The sequence below is a fragment of the Phaethon aethereus genome (genome assembly GCF_964289735.1).
Source record: "Phaethon aethereus genome assembly, chromosome: 26".
Classification (NCBI taxonomy): Eukaryota; Metazoa; Chordata; class Aves; order Phaethontiformes; family Phaethontidae; genus Phaethon; species Phaethon aethereus.
Genome location: NC_138602.1, coordinates 3,753,849 through 3,771,516, shown reverse-complemented (window position 1 = coordinate 3,771,516; position 17,668 = coordinate 3,753,849). Strand labels below are relative to the sequence as shown.

Here is a 17,668-nt window from a genome sequence, read left to right as displayed (position 1 = left end):
TTGCGAATGTGACGGACAAGGCATTGACAAGACATTCTCAAGGTTCATTCTGTATTCCTGGCTCCTCAAGGTAACTGCTACTCCTAATGTAATTAGCAGCAAGATCAGCATGTTCTAATGAAATAAATATTCACACAATCAATACTAATGGTTCAAATGCTCAAACACATTATTCAAAACAGTAATTTTCCAATCTTTCTCCTGCCAATCCAAGATTGCAGAAACAAGACCCTTGGCAAGAACATTCACAGCTCTCAGTACCACAGAAGCTTCTGCAAACAATTTCTAGGCCTGAAGTTTTGTCGTCTGTGGTGCTTGCGAGGTGTTTTACTGTGTTCGAAGCTGGTAGTCTGTAAAGGGGAAAAAAACCCAAAAACCCAGTTGTAGTAAATTGTCTCGCTAAAGGTAGTAAAGCAAAGGAGCAAATTGGGATGAAGCAATACAAAAAAACCCAAACAGATCTTTGTGTAGAATAGCCATGAAAGTGGGTTCTAAAAGCAATTAAGGTAATTGCATTCATGCTTCCAAGCCAGGAAAATAGTTAATTAGCAAAAACAACAAAAAGCAAAACCCAAAAAAGCCCCGCTGCGTTTACTTGCAAATGATCTAGTAACTTTTAGTAGACAGTGTCTTATACATCTTAAAGCTGGCAGAATGATATGTATGAGCAATTTCTTTTTACATTTACATTCCAAATATCTCACCGAATCCCAGCTTAGTTATAAAATCCTTGAACAGCATTACTGAACTATCCCACTGGGCCTTGACTTAGGACACCAAAAAAGGTGACTGGAAAAAGCAGCATAGCTTAACCTAACATGTTTCAGAACCGTACAGTTTAATATTGAAGAATATGAGCAAACTGGTTTTGTGTGTTTCAATTTGTAGGTGTATGATGGCGAAACAAAACAGGCAAGTTGGGAGATTGGTCTGAAGTCTATTGCTTCTAATTACCTCCATTCTGGGTAATGTAACGAACCCATGGGAGAGCCTGGTAGCCACTCTTCTCAATTATCTTCAAGTAGCGAACCTGGAAAGAAGGATACATTAAGAAATAAAGTCTTCCCTGTCAGTCAAACAGTGTTCACCAAAAAAGAACAAATTTTTTTTTTGTCAAAAATATGGTCTATGAATAACATTGAACAGGAATCACCAAGAAGATAAGAAAGACGTGTTAAGAGCCTAGCATGTTAACTTGCCAGGATTCCTGTTTTCAATTACTAACCTGGATTCCTGAAGTGGTGAAATATGGAATCTCAAACTTTACACTAATGGGAGGTTTTCCTTCCTTATCTTCAGCTTCAACACTTGGAAGTCCAAAGTGAGCTCTCATCAGGTATTCTTTTCCACCCTACCCAAAAGAGACAGATTTTTTTCTCGAAATAAAAAAATAAAATACTGGCAACAATACAAGTAATTTTCTTAATGTCAAACTGCTGAACTCCACTAATCATTTCTGCTCTACTCTGGGGCTTAAAAGTGAACACTTGTTTTTATTTTAAAAACAAATACTTCTTTCTTTTTTTTTTTTTTTAAGATGCAGATCAAATTAACACCAGCTTTGTACTGTACAAGAGGAAAAAAAAGAAAAATTAAGTTTTCTGGTGCCACTGACCATTCTGATTAAATGGTCAGACAGCTGTACTACCACACCACTGGCATTTGAAAGAGCTCATGCTCATGGAACCACCCAAGAAGCACAGTCCGACAAACTGAAACAGCTGCTGCTAAATCTAGGCCAAGGGATTACACCATCCACAAGCACCGTTCAAAAATCTGCTCTCTAACTTAGTTCTGAAAAATTACCCCAGTTAAAACCAAAGAAGTATCAACAACAGTATCTCAAACATCTATTAGCAAGTTCCAAGCCTTCATCCAAGGGAAAAGAGGAAGAGGCCAGCACTACTTGTCTGATACTATTAGAATTCGCTTTAGGGAGAGTCTGAACAGTCATAAAATATTAACATTAAGTAATTATTGCACTATTAGGCGATAAGACTAAAAATAACACTTACTGGAAAAGATTTAATGGACCAGACAATTTCACTGTTCTCTGGAACCCATTTGACACTTCCAACAGTGGTTTTAAACTTTGGCGAGTCCGCATCATTTGGAACTGGAATGTGAATCTCCACATTGTTGGCAGTTGATCTACGCTTAAATTGACTTTTTGCCTAATGAAGAAAAAAAAAAATCAGAAAAGCAGGCCTCTCAGTATTTCCATTATGCAAGTGAGTTCAGAGAGCAGCGAGACACACAATTCCCCTCCACCCCAGTCTACATACCGAGAAACAGAAGTGTAACACAGAGATCATAACTTACAAATGGAAGTTTTCAAAAAGATTCAAGTCCCACAGAAATACTAAATAATTGTACAAAAGTGCACATACTGCTGGTCAAGCTTTGAACAAAATCAAAAGAGATGGCTAAAATTAGCCATAATTATTTCAGAACTTCTGACCTTGATCATGTACTCAATGCGGCTGTGGGAATGTTTTTCAATCACAGACTCAATCCAGATCAGTGGTTTTACCTAAGGAGGAAAAAAACAGTTACAGCTGTAGGTTTTACTTTGACACAGTCATGAAAATGTTACTTCCGCTAAAGCTACACTCACCATGTGAACCCCACAGAAACCTGAAAGTCTGTGGTGTTCAAAATGACAAACAAGTTGTGTTTTTGTTTAATAAATCAATACAAATGAGCAAGCACTGATACACCAACATCCAAGTGTTACAAGAATTATAGGCTTGAAAAGGTATGCCTCAGACTAATTCCTAACACCTGCATTGCAAAATGTGTGATAATTTAACATAGCAGGGACTAAACTATGACAAGCCCTAAAAATAACACTAATTCAAACCACTGTCCTTAAAATAAAAAAATAATACTAAACTTTTAATTTGTTGTCTCCTGTCACAGTTGCATACTATAGACCTTCTCTAAATAGAATTTTTCCTTTTCTGAAAGGAAAGGTATCCTTATAACTGTGGTTAGCATACTCTAATAAAATTAAATTACATAAATACTGCTGTTGTCAAGCAGAATGAATTGCTACATTGTCATTTCATCATGTAGTTAGCTTAAAAAAAAAAAAAATCATCGCAGGAACAGTTATTTCAGAACCAGTTTCAATAGCAGTTGAAAAGATAGAAACTTACTGACAAGTTATTTCTAAACTCATTCTTACTTCCTCCAAAAAAGAGAAAGCACAAAGCTTTGCTATTAATGGTTGACTTAAGAACTACTATGCTGCCCATACTTTAAGAAAAAGAATTAAGGGAAAGCCATTAGCAATTTTGCCTACAATCTAAAACATTATCATATAAAAAAAAAAATGCAAACATCCAGACTTACATGGGTATTAAGACGATATGACATGAGTTCAAACTCTCCATCAGGCGGAATGAAAGAAATGGTCCTGTCGTTTTCAAAGCGAGAGAGACGAACACACTGGTGAAACTTTACATCTTCCAGTTCTACTGATTTACTTTTGCCACCTGGCAGAAAATACACATTTCAAGGTGCTACACAAATTATGTCCAAAGTCTCATCCCAACCAGTTACACAGCAAAGCAGTTGTCTGCTGACATTCCTCCCTTTTAGCCAATACCTTCTTTAGCTTGCTATAGGTTTTTAGGACTACAGAAGTCCCCATGAAAAAGACACGAGGAAGCCTAGATGGTTACCACATATTACAACGGTCTTCCATTTTTGCTTGATACTGTCAAACAAGACCTAATGTGGTTTTCTACACTGATAAAGGGAGTATTTCTGTCACAGAACAAATCCTTTCAGCTGAACCTCAAGCTTCCCAAAACTTAAGACTTCAGATAACATCTTTCATGATTACCAAGATATCACCGACATACTCACGGCCTGTATTATCAAAGAGAACTTTGTCGTTTAAACCAAGTCGCAGCTCTGGCATTCCCGAGAGAAAGACTCGCATTTTAATGGATCCAACTATTTCACTCCGTAATACGTTTCCATTGGCACTGACCTAAACAAAAATGACAAGAAATGTAAGATTGTTCTGATGGGATATGTCATGACATCAAACAATACTTCCACCCCATTGCTGTGTTCCAAGTTTTCTTTCTGCTGAGAAATTAATCCAGTAGAACAGAACTAGGTCAGGGAGATGATGGGCACAGACAGAGGAGGAAAGAAATCACAGAATAATTTAGGTTGGAAAAGATCTTTAAGATCATCAAGTCCAACTGTAAACCTAACGTTGCCAAGTCCACCACTAAACCATGTCCCTATGTGCCACATCTTTTAAATACCTCCAGGGATGGTGACTTAAACGCTTCCCTGGGCAGGCTGTTCCAGTGCTTGATAACCTTTTCAGTGAAGAATGTATCAGAAATTAGCAATACATCCAAGGAAAGCAGTATTTGTCTACTGGATGCCCTTAAGGGTACTCAGTCTTAATGACTGACATTGTTTTGAGCATCACTGTACACTAGCCACAGTCAGCCTGACTTTTTATTGTACCCTAGCAGGTTTTCAGACAATAAGCCCTTTTCAACACTTCCTATTACAATGCTCATTAAAAGCTAAAGGTACCCACCAAAAGGTTAACAGACTCTATAACATCCAGGAACACTTCATTTTTCCTGTATTTTATCCCTTCTGATCTCCATGAAACAGCATTCGTAACAGTGGCAGGAGGACGTGGAGCTCCGGTTTCAAGTTTGTGACCTTCCTGAGTGATGTACCTTTACAGCCACATAATTGGCATGAAAATATGAAAATTAATTTTTTTGATCACTAGCCCAAGCCAAAACATTTGTTTGCATACAGAAGAATGCTCAAAACTTTCCAAGGAGTTTGTCACTTTAAGTGATGCAGAATGATACTTACTCTTGTAAAATTTTACTATCAGTGGTTTGTGGATAACCAAAATCCATAAGCTCATCTAACAACTCATAAATAATAACAAAATTATCCCTAATGCTCTCTTCTTCCAACTCCTTGAAATATTCAGAAAAAACCTGAAACAAAATAACAGAAGGGAGGGGAAGAATGAGGACGTTAACTGAGGAACTACAGCACATTCAGAATGTATTCTTGCATGTAAAATGGTAATTTTTAAAAAGCCCCAAACCAAACCTCATAATTCACAAACAGCATTCTGTTCAGAAGATTAACCTCAAGAAACTCAACTGAAAAAAGAGCGCTACAGAATCCCAAAAACAACTCTGAGCATTATGAAAAATATTTATTCTAGGAAAAATATTTTTCATGCCAGGTACAGATGAACCAAACATAAAATCTATGTGATACGCCACTACTCATGCATCAAGTTCACAATTCTCCTCAGTGTTCTCCGGTCTTGCGTAACTACTTACAGCACTGTGTCACATCCTTTGCCTACTCAGCTACAAAATATCAATTCCATTATTAGTGGTTAGGAATACAGTTCTACAAAATAATCAAATATAAAGTAAAAATGCTATTACAGAGAGTTCTTTAAAAATGTGAAAGCTCTATGCACTTCTATTGAGATCAGATTTAGATTGAACCCAAAAAGACAGGTTACTTTTGAAATTTCTTACTCACCTGAACTACTTTGTATAAAAATGAAAACACCAGTGATACGCAAGCATTTTTCTTAGAAGTTGCAACAACTGATAAAGGATGTTCAGGAACATGCATTCACCATCACCGTTCAAAAAAACGTTTACTAAGTGCATTTTTAAAAGCCTTTAGGCAATTAGAGATGGCCAAAAACCCTAAGAGTTAATGAATTAACAGTACCTCTGGTCTAATGAGATATGGAGATAAACACTGAGGAAATAATTTGTTAGGGTAAGATTAATATAAATACTTTTCTTCACCCTATTCTGCTGATGCACATTACACTACGTAAAGCATAAAAGACTTTATTTAATAGAGCCTCCTTATGTCACTTCACTCACTCTCTAGCTTTGTGTTTAGACACAATGAAAATAACATAGCAGCACTTGGCATATCAGCGTATGCGAGCTATGTGCAGTATAAAGGATACGATATAAGTTGTTATGTTTAATCCACATAAACCGAACTCCTCCGTGTGCTAGAATAGGAGAAAGCGTCCCCTCTTCTTCCTTTTCCATAAGGATTGGCATAAAATGTTCCACCTCGGACATGTCCACATCTCCACGGTAATTCCGACAGATGAGAACCTATAAAGAAAGGAATAAAATCCTTATATTTTTTCTCTTTTTGAGATGGTATCACCATGCAGGACCAAGGCACAAGATATTTGGAAGACCTCTTTAAGTAACTTTAAAAAAGTCACCAAGCTTCACTCTAGCCTCTATGCACTCTACAAACGCAAATCACAACATCAAAGTATTTTCCTGATTAGAATGTAAATCCTAATTTTTCATTGCAAAGTCGTGTATTAATATTTTCCGGAGTTATTCTTCACATAGTGCTGCACACATCAAGATCGGAAAACTCTGCAACTCCTCTGAGACAAACTACCTCCAATTACAGCAGAGATTAATTGCTCCAGGTGGGATGCCCGAGAGCCCTGCTGGCATGCCTGCTACCAGCAGCCACCTCCCTCAGCATCTGTAGCTGCGAAGAGATACAGGCCACGACTCCCCTATCACAGCTCGGGCCCGCGGTGCCACGTAAAACTGGGGCTGGCAGCAAGGAGGTGCCGGGAAGGTGAAAGCGGCTCCCGCTGACCCCAGTGAGGCCGGGGGAGCCCCACCATCACGGGGCCCCCTCAGGGACCGGAGTGTGCCCGGCCCCCTCAGCAGCCCGCGGCGAGGGAAGTCCCTCCGCTTCGGCCCCGCAGGGGCCCCCGCAGCAGCCTGAGCCTCACCTTCCCCTTCAGGTCCAGCACGTAGACAGCGCTGGCCGACATCGCCCCGCCACCGCCTCCCGCCCGGGCCGCCGTGCTGCCCGATCGCAGACGCACCGACTTCCGCTTCCCGCACAGCACTTCCGGCAGGAAGTGACGAACCGAGACGGGACGAGACCCGGTTGCTGCGGGGAGGGATACGCGCAAGGGCTCCGCCGCGGCAGCGGAAGAGCACCTTAACTCAACGAGTCGTACGCAAAATAGTCCTGGGGATCTTTTTCCCCGCTGGGAAACGGTCCCACAACGCTGAAGCAGCCCCGGGAGCGGGGCTGGGCACTAATGGCGCCGGGACGAGGGGCTGCAGCCCACAGGGGAGGGTTGGGCATGCTGAGGTTGGAGCCCTGGGAAACTGCTGAGCACCCAGCACCCAACCAGCAGCAGCAGGGGGATGACAGTCGAGGTTAAGAAGAATATTTGGGTTTAAGAACAATATTCGGGTTTACGAGACACGTCAGGATTTTAAACATCAAGGTAGATGTCATCTCTCCAGGGAATAAGAATTATAAAGGCAGGCAAGGCACGTCAAAAATTCCACGCACAAACAACTGTTTCATCAGTGCACTGCCCCTGATTTTGCAGGCAAGTCAGCACCAAAGAAAGGATGAAAGCAGCATTTTAATAAAAAGTTACATCGAAGTTATAAGTTACAGCAGACCCCCTCACCTATGAAAGCACTCTAGACAGAAATCAGGCAATTCCTGTAACTTAGAAGAGAAGCTTATGCTGTGGCAGACCGTCAAAGGCTCTTCACTTCCAAAAACAACTGTTAGTATCAAACAAATAAAGGAACATTTTCCAGCAATTGATTTTGGCCTTAATCCTGCTTTAAGCGCTAAAACAAAATAGCCTTCTGCATCAATATAAATCAGAGGTCATTAGCCAAGAAGAGACTTCGTTGAATATTTGGTTTTAAAAAACAAAACAATGAAATAAGACAATACAAAGTCATAAATGTTCCAAAGATATATTAAACATTCAATGTGGAGAATACACAGATTTACATGGCAACCCTATTCAATACAAACAAAAAACAGCTCCTGATCAACAGCCTTGAAAAGCAGTCCATTCACTTAGTCCAGCTGACTTTAGGAATGTCGTAATGCTCAGTCAGAGTATCCAAGTGCCTGTTGAAGTCCTAGGGAAGAGAAAGGGAAAGAAAACGTTTAATATTTGGTGCTGACATCACCACCATCGAACCACAACACCTCCTGCCCCCTTGCTTCTGTGTTTCACAAAGGTGAAACAATTCCGCCAGCCCAACAAGCTAAATACAGGCTGGCCTGAGTAAATCGGGATAATTTAGCTTACCTCCACCCTCTGCTTATGGGTTTTCGACGCTTTTTTCAGGATCCTCTCCATTTGCTGGAGGAAGAGACAAGGGAGGCCAGTTACTTCCAGCACTCATAGCCCCTCAGGGGCTGCATCTGAGGGGTCGACTGGGGTTTTAAAATCCACTCCCCAAAACCCCAGATGGGGTCTGGCCCAGGCAGGGCAGCCCTACCCGCTTCTCCTGCATCTTCTCGTAGGCCACCTGCGCCGGGGTCCGCTTGTCCAGGCCGCGCTTCTTCTCCTCCTCCTGCTTCTTGCTGCTCACGATCTGCTCCAGGATCTGGGCCTTGTCCTTCGCCTTCTTTTTCTTCCTGCGGGTAGATGCCGGTCAGCGCCCGGCCCCGGCTGCCCACCCCGCTGTGTTCCCCCCGTGCCCGGTTCCCCCGCCTCACCGCTTGCCGGCCCCCAAGGCCGCGCCGCTGCCCTTCAGCCGCAGCGGCCCGCGCTGCACCGCCTCGTAGTCCGCCATCGCGCTTCCGCCGCGACGCACTGCGGCGCCCCCTGGCGGCAGCGCGGGTCCGGCAGCGCGCGGCGCCCGTTGCCGTGGCAACGGTGTGTGCTCTTCCCTCTCTGAGGGAAAACCGCTACAAGCCGAAGCCGCCCCGAGAGGAAAGTCCGGAGACCCGGGGCTGCGCCAGAAAAAACCCCAACAAACAGCCCCAGCTCTCCCCACACACCTCGTTCCATTCCGAACAGAACAATTCTGAATAGTTTTTGCTTATTCGAAGGGGCGCCCATGAGTGAGGCCGGCGTTCCTTTGCTGAGGGGAACAGATTTTCCACTGGACAGAGAGGCCCACCCAGCCTGGCGGTAGGAATGACCAAGAGATGAAAATTTTGCAGCCTGCCTGTGATCAATAAATAAGGCAGCCTGTCACATGCCCTACTTGTGCAGTCAGTTCCTCCTCCTCCCCTTGTTTGTCGTATTTCATACAGCCTGTAACATCACAATTCTGTTCACATGTATGAGCTATATATTCACATGTATTTTCAATCTAAGGGCCATGTATGTATTGTGTCATGCTAATAATCGTTAATTAGTGGTAATGTGTATTAGCAGATAATGCAGAATAAAGGAAATGAGAGGACTTTATTAGGTACTACCTCCAGTACAAACTACATTAGCATTAGTGAGAAGGAAAGGACAAGGGGTTACTACCACTGCCACTAATTTCTAGCATTTGGTGTTAATTGTGAAAGAAGACAGACGTTATTAACACTTTTCAGTTCATTTACCATATCTGAAAGAACGAAAAAGTATGATCCATGAAGTCTACCTTCTGCTTCAAAGACACAAACAAGCAGCTATTAGTTGTTTGGTTAAATACTGTAACATGAGTCTTTGTGGTGCATGCAGGAGACAGGTGAGTGATGCTGTTTAAGAGCCTCAAGTAGCCAGACTAAAGATTTGATGAAATGCTCCTATTATGATACTTTGCAGCCTGTGGAATAGGGAAGCTGGTTACTTGATCCTCTGCTATACCTGAACCTCATTGTTGCAGCTTTTAATAACTGACTATCCAGACCTCGTATAAAGGTGCCTTTGAGGAAAGAATGATGGGACAGAAATCAGCATTCAGAGCTAGAAATGGGCAACAAGCAAACTGTTTTCACTCCAGCGCAACTGGATGCATATCAGGTACAAAACAAACTAAATGACTGTTTGGAGAGAACATAGAATAATGGTGAAGGTTTTTTTAAAACAATCTCTTTTAAAAATTATTAAGTAGGAGTACTAAATTACAGCAAAGGTTTTAGTAACATAGTTTGAGTCTTACATGAAGAAGAAGGGTTATAAAATACTCCTAAATTATATGCCAAAAAGAAAGAGCTTTAATGCTTGGCCACATATATTACAATATAACTTCATTTAAGTCACTGTACGGGAAAAGTTTGGGCCAATGCATACTAAAAACTGTCATTACACGTTATATCTTTTCTTATTTCATAGGACTGCACATTCTTTACAAGGAAAGAAATTCTAAGGTGAGTCTTGTACATGCATTTTGTGGGCAAAGGACAGTGATTGCTGTAAAGACGGGTTACAGGGTGAGGTATTTTAAAAATAATTTTAAGGTGGATTTATACAAATGTAAAGTGATACCTTTGGACAATCTGAGCATTTTTGTTGCTTTTTTTATGTACAAACCCTATGTTATCTATCCTAAACTGAGCCAGAATTCTAAATTGTGTATTAAGGTACCAGTCTCTCTATCAGAAAGAAATTATATTAAGTATATTATATTAAGTTATATTCTAGTGCATACTCTGCCAGTGGCATCCATGTTCCCCTCACCTTGTTTTATGACAATTGCTTCAAAGTATACTGTAATTCTTTGGGATACTTTGCCTGTTTTATGAAAACCTTGATGATTGTGTCAATTTTTGTTCACCTTTTTCCATGTCTTCATGTAAATAATTATACTGATACTCTAAGCTGCATTTTTCCCAAAGCCTTCACGTGCACCATCGAACACTCCATTTAATCTCTGGCCAAGGGATCTGGTAAAGACAAGTTCAGTGTTCTGTTCATGGGGGCCTGAGAGCCTTCACTGAAAACCTCAGCTCGTTCTCTTGTAAAAAATACTCAGATAGTAACGTACCTAATACTGAAGTTGCATTTGCCTTTCCTATCTGTTGGGCATATTAACAGAAAGGGAAGTGTTCAGTTTCGGCGTCTCTCAAGATGGCATCACACATTTTTTTGCCGATTTCTCTGAAAGGCAGAGCACAAGTGACAATTTTGTACAGACCGTGTCCCTCTTTAGAACCTTGATATCTGTGTGTATGAACTCTACACAGGATAAAACATGAATGGTTCTGTAATAACTGAAATCTAAATCTGTCTGTTTTTCCATGTAGTAAATGGAGGCCAGAACCATAACTGTGTGATGAATAAGACATTTATTATTGATAAGGCTCCTTTTTGAAATTCTGTCCTATTGTTTTGTTGGTAACAGCTGGAAATGGGATCCTTACTCTAGCACAAGAACTGAAACAAATAACGTGCTGAAAAAGTGGTGAATACATTCAAATTGTTATGCATATTTTCTGTCTCTCAAACCAGAGTTCTGTGGAAAAACAGGAAGATACATGGGGTGGGTAAAACCCTGGTAGAGTTGGTCCCAGTTCTTTCTTCCTGCCCACGACTGTAGGCATTCAGGATTTTATTCTGACATTTAACCTGAATCTTTCATGCTCCGGTTGAAGCCCATTATTTTTGATCACATCTATTGTGGACTTGGAAAACAGATCCCTTTTGCCTTGCCACAAGTTTTTGTATGCTTGGAAACTGATTAGGTGGACCTTCAGGATGAAAGTCTTGTGCCTTGTTATCATAACCACATAAATCATAACTACACTACATGCCTGAACATAATTGCTGGTAATGTAGAAGTAGATCTGAAACTTTGTAAAAATCTGTTTTCAGATGCACGGTATCTAGCGGTTTGGCTGCTGACCTGTGTCAGCATTTTCACCTACTTGTTCTGTAAGCGTGAAGGCTTTGTATTTTTCACCAGTTACACTATGTTGTTCTTTTTAACACTGTCTCTTCCACCAACAGCTACAGAACATGCTAAATGTTACGACTGATATCATCCACCTGGTAAAGGATGCAAAGTGTGAAGAATGATACGGAAAAGGCAAAGACATTGTTCTCAGTGGTCTAAATAACTTGTTCCCTAAGCAAGCCTTTTTTTCTGTTTCAGACTGTTTTACCGATACCGAGACCTAGCCCCACAGCTAGTTCCACTCGACTACACAGATAAACCAGATGTGACACTTCCCTATGAACTCATTGGCAGCATGCCAGAGCTGAAGGTACAGAGCAAGGAACACAACTAGAATCGAGTGACACATTTCAGTTTAATCTACCCTTTTTAAATAATTCATCCAGTACTAATTGCTGGAAGGTTGAAATACGAATAAATTTTGGCTATTGAAGTCAAAAGTCTTTCTGGAAGCTTCTAGTGATTCCCTGAAATTGCACAACGGTTAAAGAAGGCTGCAGCTGTGTCTACCTCTGATACAATATTAGACAAGAACATAATAGCAGAAAGGGGGGTATTTGCCAAAAACGGGTTACAACAAAAAAAGTCTCGCTCCAATTGTGTCCTATCTGCACAGAAATAAATGCTACTAAAGATGACCTTCCCTTGCTCCTGTGTTCCATTTTCCAGGACAATCCATTCCGCCAGCGCATAGCAGAGGTTTTCTCAGAGGATGGAGAGGGCAATATGACTTTAGATGATTTTTTGGACATGTTTTCAGTGCTGAGTGAAATGGCTCCCAGAGACTTGAAAGCTTATTATGCTTTTAAAATTTATGGTGAGTGAGACATGCATAAAAAGTAAACTTTGGGGAAATCCTGCAGCTTCATGTAGGGATGCAAAATATTCATTTTGCCACCATAATGATTTCTAGTTAGGTATGTTTTTAATACAGCCTTTCTTTTCATTACATTTGAATGCCTATTCTCTCTCCTAGCAACTTCTGGTCTTTATCCTTTTGTCTCTACTCTTCTCTTACTTATTTGGAATTGGTATTTACTACTAAATTTACCACCTGAAATTGTCTGCAGTTTTAGAGAGCTGATAAACATTTAAGAAATACTTCTATCTTAGGGGCTGCTTAGAAAAGTGCAGCACACTGGATTTGGCTGCCCATAAATCTGTAGGGTGGTTTTGGTAGGGGGAGGTGGGAGGCAGGGAAGTATTTATGGGAAGCATTTTTCTCCAAGGACAAAGATTTTTTTTTTTTTTAATGTGCTATTTTCAGTTACTTTCTTTATGATCAGCTAAAGCCCAACAATATATCAAAGTAATTTTTTGCGATTTAAACTGCACATGATTCAGCAAAGATGTTAAAAAAGTGAACTCTCACCAAAAATGAACAGCCCTTTCTCTTCCTTTAATGTCATACTATTTCTTGCATCTCGTTCAGTAGTACTGATTTGCTAGAATTATTTAATTATGGCTGGACTATGTTTAGCTATTAAACTATTTACAATTGTTACTCTTATGTATGATAAGCAGAAATCATTCCAGGATTTTTATACAAGCAAATACAGATAACTGCAAGACTTAATTTCTGATTTGAATGGTCTGCTTATATAAATATATTATGGCCTGGGAACCAAACCCTTCCTATTAGGTCTTGGCAGTCAACCATGTAAAATGCTGACTTTTGTCACTTTGAATTCATTTTGTTTCCTTTGACAGATTTTAACAATGATGATTACATATGCAAATCAGATCTAGAGAAAACTGTTAACAAATTAACCCGAAATGAACTTACCCCAGAAGAAGTCAGCCTTGTGTGCGAAAAGGTGATTTACGAAGCTGATGTGGACAACGATGGCAAGCTGTCTTTGGAAGACTTTCAGCATATGATAGTCCGAGCTCCAGATTTCCTCAGGTACTATTTGCTTTTAATTTCTAGTGCAAAATTACTCTCAGTTTTTTTGTCAGAAGTCTTTGAAGTGTGTTTCGTGTCTCCTCAGCCATTACAGATCATCACTCTTACCTGACAGTTTCTAGTAGAGGCACCCACCGCAAAGACTGGGAAAAACAGATGCTTGAAAAAGTGCGGAGGCTTCTTGCCTTGCTGTTTGAACCTCCAGTGTACTTTTTACATGACAAAAAGTCCTAGTAACTTACAAAGTTAGTATCAGCACTTAGGCTCCATTGATGAGTATATGATATTAGGTCACTCGATGTGTAACATAGTCTTGATGTGGTTTTTGATGCATGTCTTACACAGAGCAGCACTCAAATCTTGCATTTAACGTACCTATTCAAGTGCTTCGCAAAATAGTTTCCCATTTGTAGTACTAGGATTAATTGTAGTGAATCCCTTTGAATAGAGTGATACATAAACGATCATTACTTCCTTTTTCTAACAGCACATTTCATATTCGAATCTGAATCCAGTGAAACACGTAGATAGAAGTGCTTCTGAATCTTCAAAAACCGTTACTTCATCTGAGATGACCGTCCATGAGAGAGCAAAATGAGAAGGGCAAAGAGGACAATTTCTGGTAACTGAACCAGTCAGAGAACTCTGTCTCTTGTTTACCTCTTTAAAAGGAACAATTAATTAAGCTCTTCATCAAGATTTCCCTGTAATTTTTCCCTGTCTTTTTCCCCTCCCAGCTACAGCAAATCTGGCCTAGACAGTGAGATGGGAAATACTTTTTTTAAAGTTCAGATACCACCAGGTAGTAAAGGAACTTGTATAAAATTATAGCTTCTAAAAAATTCCTAAGAAAATGCCTTATCCAGTAAAAAGCCCTTGAAAAGTTTCAAAAACATTAGGGTTAATCAAAATTGTGTAAGCAACTCCTCTGATCAGCTTTAACAGTCTTAACAAATGATCCAGTGAATCAATTTGCTAGAGTACTCTCCCAGAGTACAGAAATGGTGTCACAGAAACCCATTACAGGTTTCAGCAGAATATAGAGAAGAGCTTTCCCTTTCAGAATTTAACACGAAAAGTCAACATATTTTAAAAGATAAGAGAGCCTACCCTGGGTTCCTGTCCCTCTTTTCCATTTTCAGAAACACCCTATTTTCCACACGAGAATCTATATGCACGAATGATGAACAGGACTGACAAACTAAGTTTGTAAAATTCTCTTTTCATAAGAAGTTTATTTATGCAGTGCTCAGGGTCCTGTACAACAGAGTAAAAACATACATACTGTAATAAACAACAGTTTTGTTTTTAATACAAACATGAAAATCAATGAGAAGTGTTTAAGAAAGCAGTTGTAATGTGGGAAGGGTGGCAGCCAAAAGTGGTAATTCTAAAAACACAATTTACAGTTATTTTTAAAAATAGTGGGATGCATTAAGTTCCCTTCAAAACAAAGTTGTAAGTCCCAACTCATGCTCAACTTGGAGCATATGATTCCTGCAGAAAGGCTAGAGACCAGCCCACTAAACTTGTATTAACTACAGAAACAAAAACTCCAATGATCAGTGAAAGAGATCGGTCAAAGAATAAGGCAGCCTGAAATAATCAGACCGCACGTTACCATTGATGTTCAATTGAACAGATCTTTATTTAATCTATAAATGAAGACAGAAGTTAGTCATCATTCTATTCCAACTCCTATGAACTTCTAGTACAAATGGAGACCATCCTCTATGCAGCTGTTTGTCCATTTCCTCTCCAACATAAACCCCAGCCATTTCAAGTCCAAGAGAACACAAAGTCACAGTAGCTTTCGAGCATGATCATCAGCCAAAGACACTGCCACCACAACAACAAAACCCTTAACAATTGTCAGCGAGATGATTAGCATCTCACTTGAAAGGAAAGACCAAATAATTTTCAGCAGCAGTAAAGAGACTTACAATAATCCATAGGATTTATAAATCTGAGGCTGAAAGTCTGATGCTGGCATAAGGCTCTGATGTCAAGGAACATTAGATGTGCCTATCAGCATAGGATCTAGACAACATAAGTGTTAAAATGGCAAAGTGTTAAAACAGCAGTTCCGCCATTTATTGACAGACGAGCTACTGACAGGTCTACACCTGAAATGGTGAAGACTGCCTGAAATATTGCAACCAGCCTCAAAAAGAAGGTCAACCACAGAATTCTATGATACTCATTTAAGTAAGGGAATTTGAGAGCATGCTCAAAAATGGGTTTGTTTCTCTACAAACCAAGTGTTAACTGATTACCTGAAATTCTAGTGGCATTTAGACACTGAGAATGTATAGTAAGCACGTTGTTAGTTTTTCAGATCTACTTAAATTCCTGTTTTACAGATCTTATATCCAGATTTTTTCCTCCTTAGTTAAAGAAAGCTTAGATCTAAATACATTACTGTATGTATTTATACAGTACCTTTTTTGATCATTGTGTTTTCCGTAACGTTCGTACTTAAAAAAACCACAGTAATTTAATTATGTGATGGAAACATCAACTACATATCATACTTATCCAAGATGAGATGTCTGTATTTCATGACACATAGCCCAGCATACATGCAACTGCAGTGTCTTTAACCTTTTCCTGTCTTACATTTGCATTTTAGGTTTCATATTGCTTACACTGATTTAATTCCTGTGTAGAGTATGCATACCCTAGAAGTACAGTGATGACTGTAGTCACAGTAACTGCATGAAACTTCCTGAGATCGGACAAGAATGTAGTTGTTCATTGAGTAAACCCAATCATTTTGTAAAAGGAAATCATGCTATAAATTAGGTACATAAACATGTGCAACAACCAGCATAAATTTAAACAAAAGGTATTCACATACAAAGAGTTAGCTTTGAATGCAAAAAACTTAAGATTTAGAAAACGGGGAGTGAAAAAACACAATTCCATCCTTCAAGTTTTATCCACTTGTAAATTAATAGGGTTTTCCTTCTCATCTCAAGATGAGTTATCAATTTAGATACTGTCAACAGGCAATACCCAGTATCGTGGTGGAGTACCCGCGACATCAAGTTCGACTAACAACTTATTGTTCCAAGTCATTTTGAAAAATAAGTCTGGCTGCAACATCCGGCTATATTAAAGTAGAAGGGTGGACGCAAGACAATCCACATTTACTACTAAGCCAGAAACAAATAATTAACAGATCTGTTTTCTGAAGGAAAACAACATTCAGACCATGCCTTGGTCACCTCCCCAATTCTGCTTCAATAATTTCTCGAAGCATACACAAAGTCTTTTTTTCAAAGCATCCTTATCTCAGGATAGAAGCATTGCTTGTCCAATCTATAGCTCTGCATTAACTACACATTGAAGCATACACTGAAGAGAAGCACATACTGACTAGAAGGCTCTTCAGTAGCTTAACATGATTTTATCCTACAAATACATCTGTGTGTAATCCACTATGGTGCATGTTCACCAAGTCCTCATGCTAGAAAGTCACAAATAAACAAAAAAAACCCATCATAAGGTTCTGGTTAGAGGAAAGCTTTATGTACAATTTTAACCATGAACAGAGCTCACTGTAATCTGCTAGTTATTTAAAAAAAAAAAAAAGGTTGGTAGCATACAAAATGCATTTTTATAAAGCAGTAACTTACACAGTAAAATTTCCTTTTTCCATTTTAGAAAAACAGGCAATATTCCTGTTGAGCCCAATTGCATGCTGCAGATTTATACAGTTTAATTTTGAATCTGATAGATCTTTAACTACAGTAACATTTACGAGTGCTACTTTGAGGCCAGAATATACCACCACAAACTTGAAGAGAACAAAACCGGTGAGTAAATTAATTAACTTCAAAAATCAGCTTTAATTTTACCCATAAGTGCAGTTGTCAATGTAAACAAAGCATGTTAACAATTCCAGTGAGTTGCAGGACACAGCTGATATGTTCATTTGAATTAAATATACCATAATTCCAATCACTCGACAACAGACTTTGAAGTAGATGGCTCTTAAGTGGCTCCTTTGTCAGTCTAATTAAGAGTCAGGCTTACAGCCTCTGAACTGAGA

General features: G+C 39.6%; 3 protein-coding genes across 4 annotated transcripts; 1 reads left to right on the top strand and 2 right to left on the bottom strand.

The window, feature by feature from the left end:
- Positions 1-327: 327 nt before the first annotated feature.
- AP1M1 (adaptor related protein complex 1 subunit mu 1) lies at positions 328-6,868 on the bottom strand (the record flags this gene model as incomplete). Its single annotated transcript, XM_082011080.1, has 12 exons — positions 328-350; positions 955-1,030; positions 1,226-1,351; positions 2,016-2,174; positions 2,462-2,533; positions 3,358-3,500; positions 3,877-4,003; positions 4,577-4,724; positions 4,870-5,000; positions 5,569-5,636; positions 6,017-6,173; positions 6,827-6,868. 12 exons carry the CDS (start codon positions 6,866-6,868, stop codon positions 328-330), a joined length of 1,272 nt encoding a protein of 423 aa, XP_081867206.1.
- A 1,016-nt stretch (positions 6,869-7,884) lies between these two features.
- On the bottom strand, positions 7,885-8,781 carry FAM32A (family with sequence similarity 32 member A). Its single transcript, XM_082011054.1, has 4 exons — positions 8,587-8,781; positions 8,367-8,505; positions 8,174-8,227; positions 7,885-8,000 (listed from the first exon to the last, which is right to left on the bottom strand). Exons 1-4 carry the CDS (start codon positions 8,661-8,663, stop codon positions 7,932-7,934), a joined length of 339 nt encoding a protein of 112 aa, XP_081867180.1. The 5' UTR covers positions 8,664-8,781; the 3' UTR covers positions 7,885-7,931.
- Positions 8,782-9,781: 1,000 nt separating this feature from the next.
- CIB3 (calcium and integrin binding family member 3) lies at positions 9,782-14,120 on the top strand (the record flags this gene model as incomplete). Of its 2 annotated transcripts, XM_082011018.1 has the most annotated exons (6): positions 9,782-9,832; positions 10,145-10,179; positions 11,904-12,015; positions 12,375-12,522; positions 13,416-13,611; positions 14,099-14,120. In XM_082011018.1, the coding sequence occupies 6 exons, from the start codon at positions 9,782-9,784 to the stop codon at positions 14,118-14,120; spliced, it is 564 nt and encodes a 187-aa protein (XP_081867144.1). The 2 variants fall into 2 exon arrangements, with proteins under 2 accessions (XP_081867144.1, XP_081867145.1); XM_082011019.1 differs by lacking the exons at positions 10,145-10,179; positions 11,904-12,015.
- Between the last annotated feature and the right edge of the window lie 3,548 nt (positions 14,121-17,668).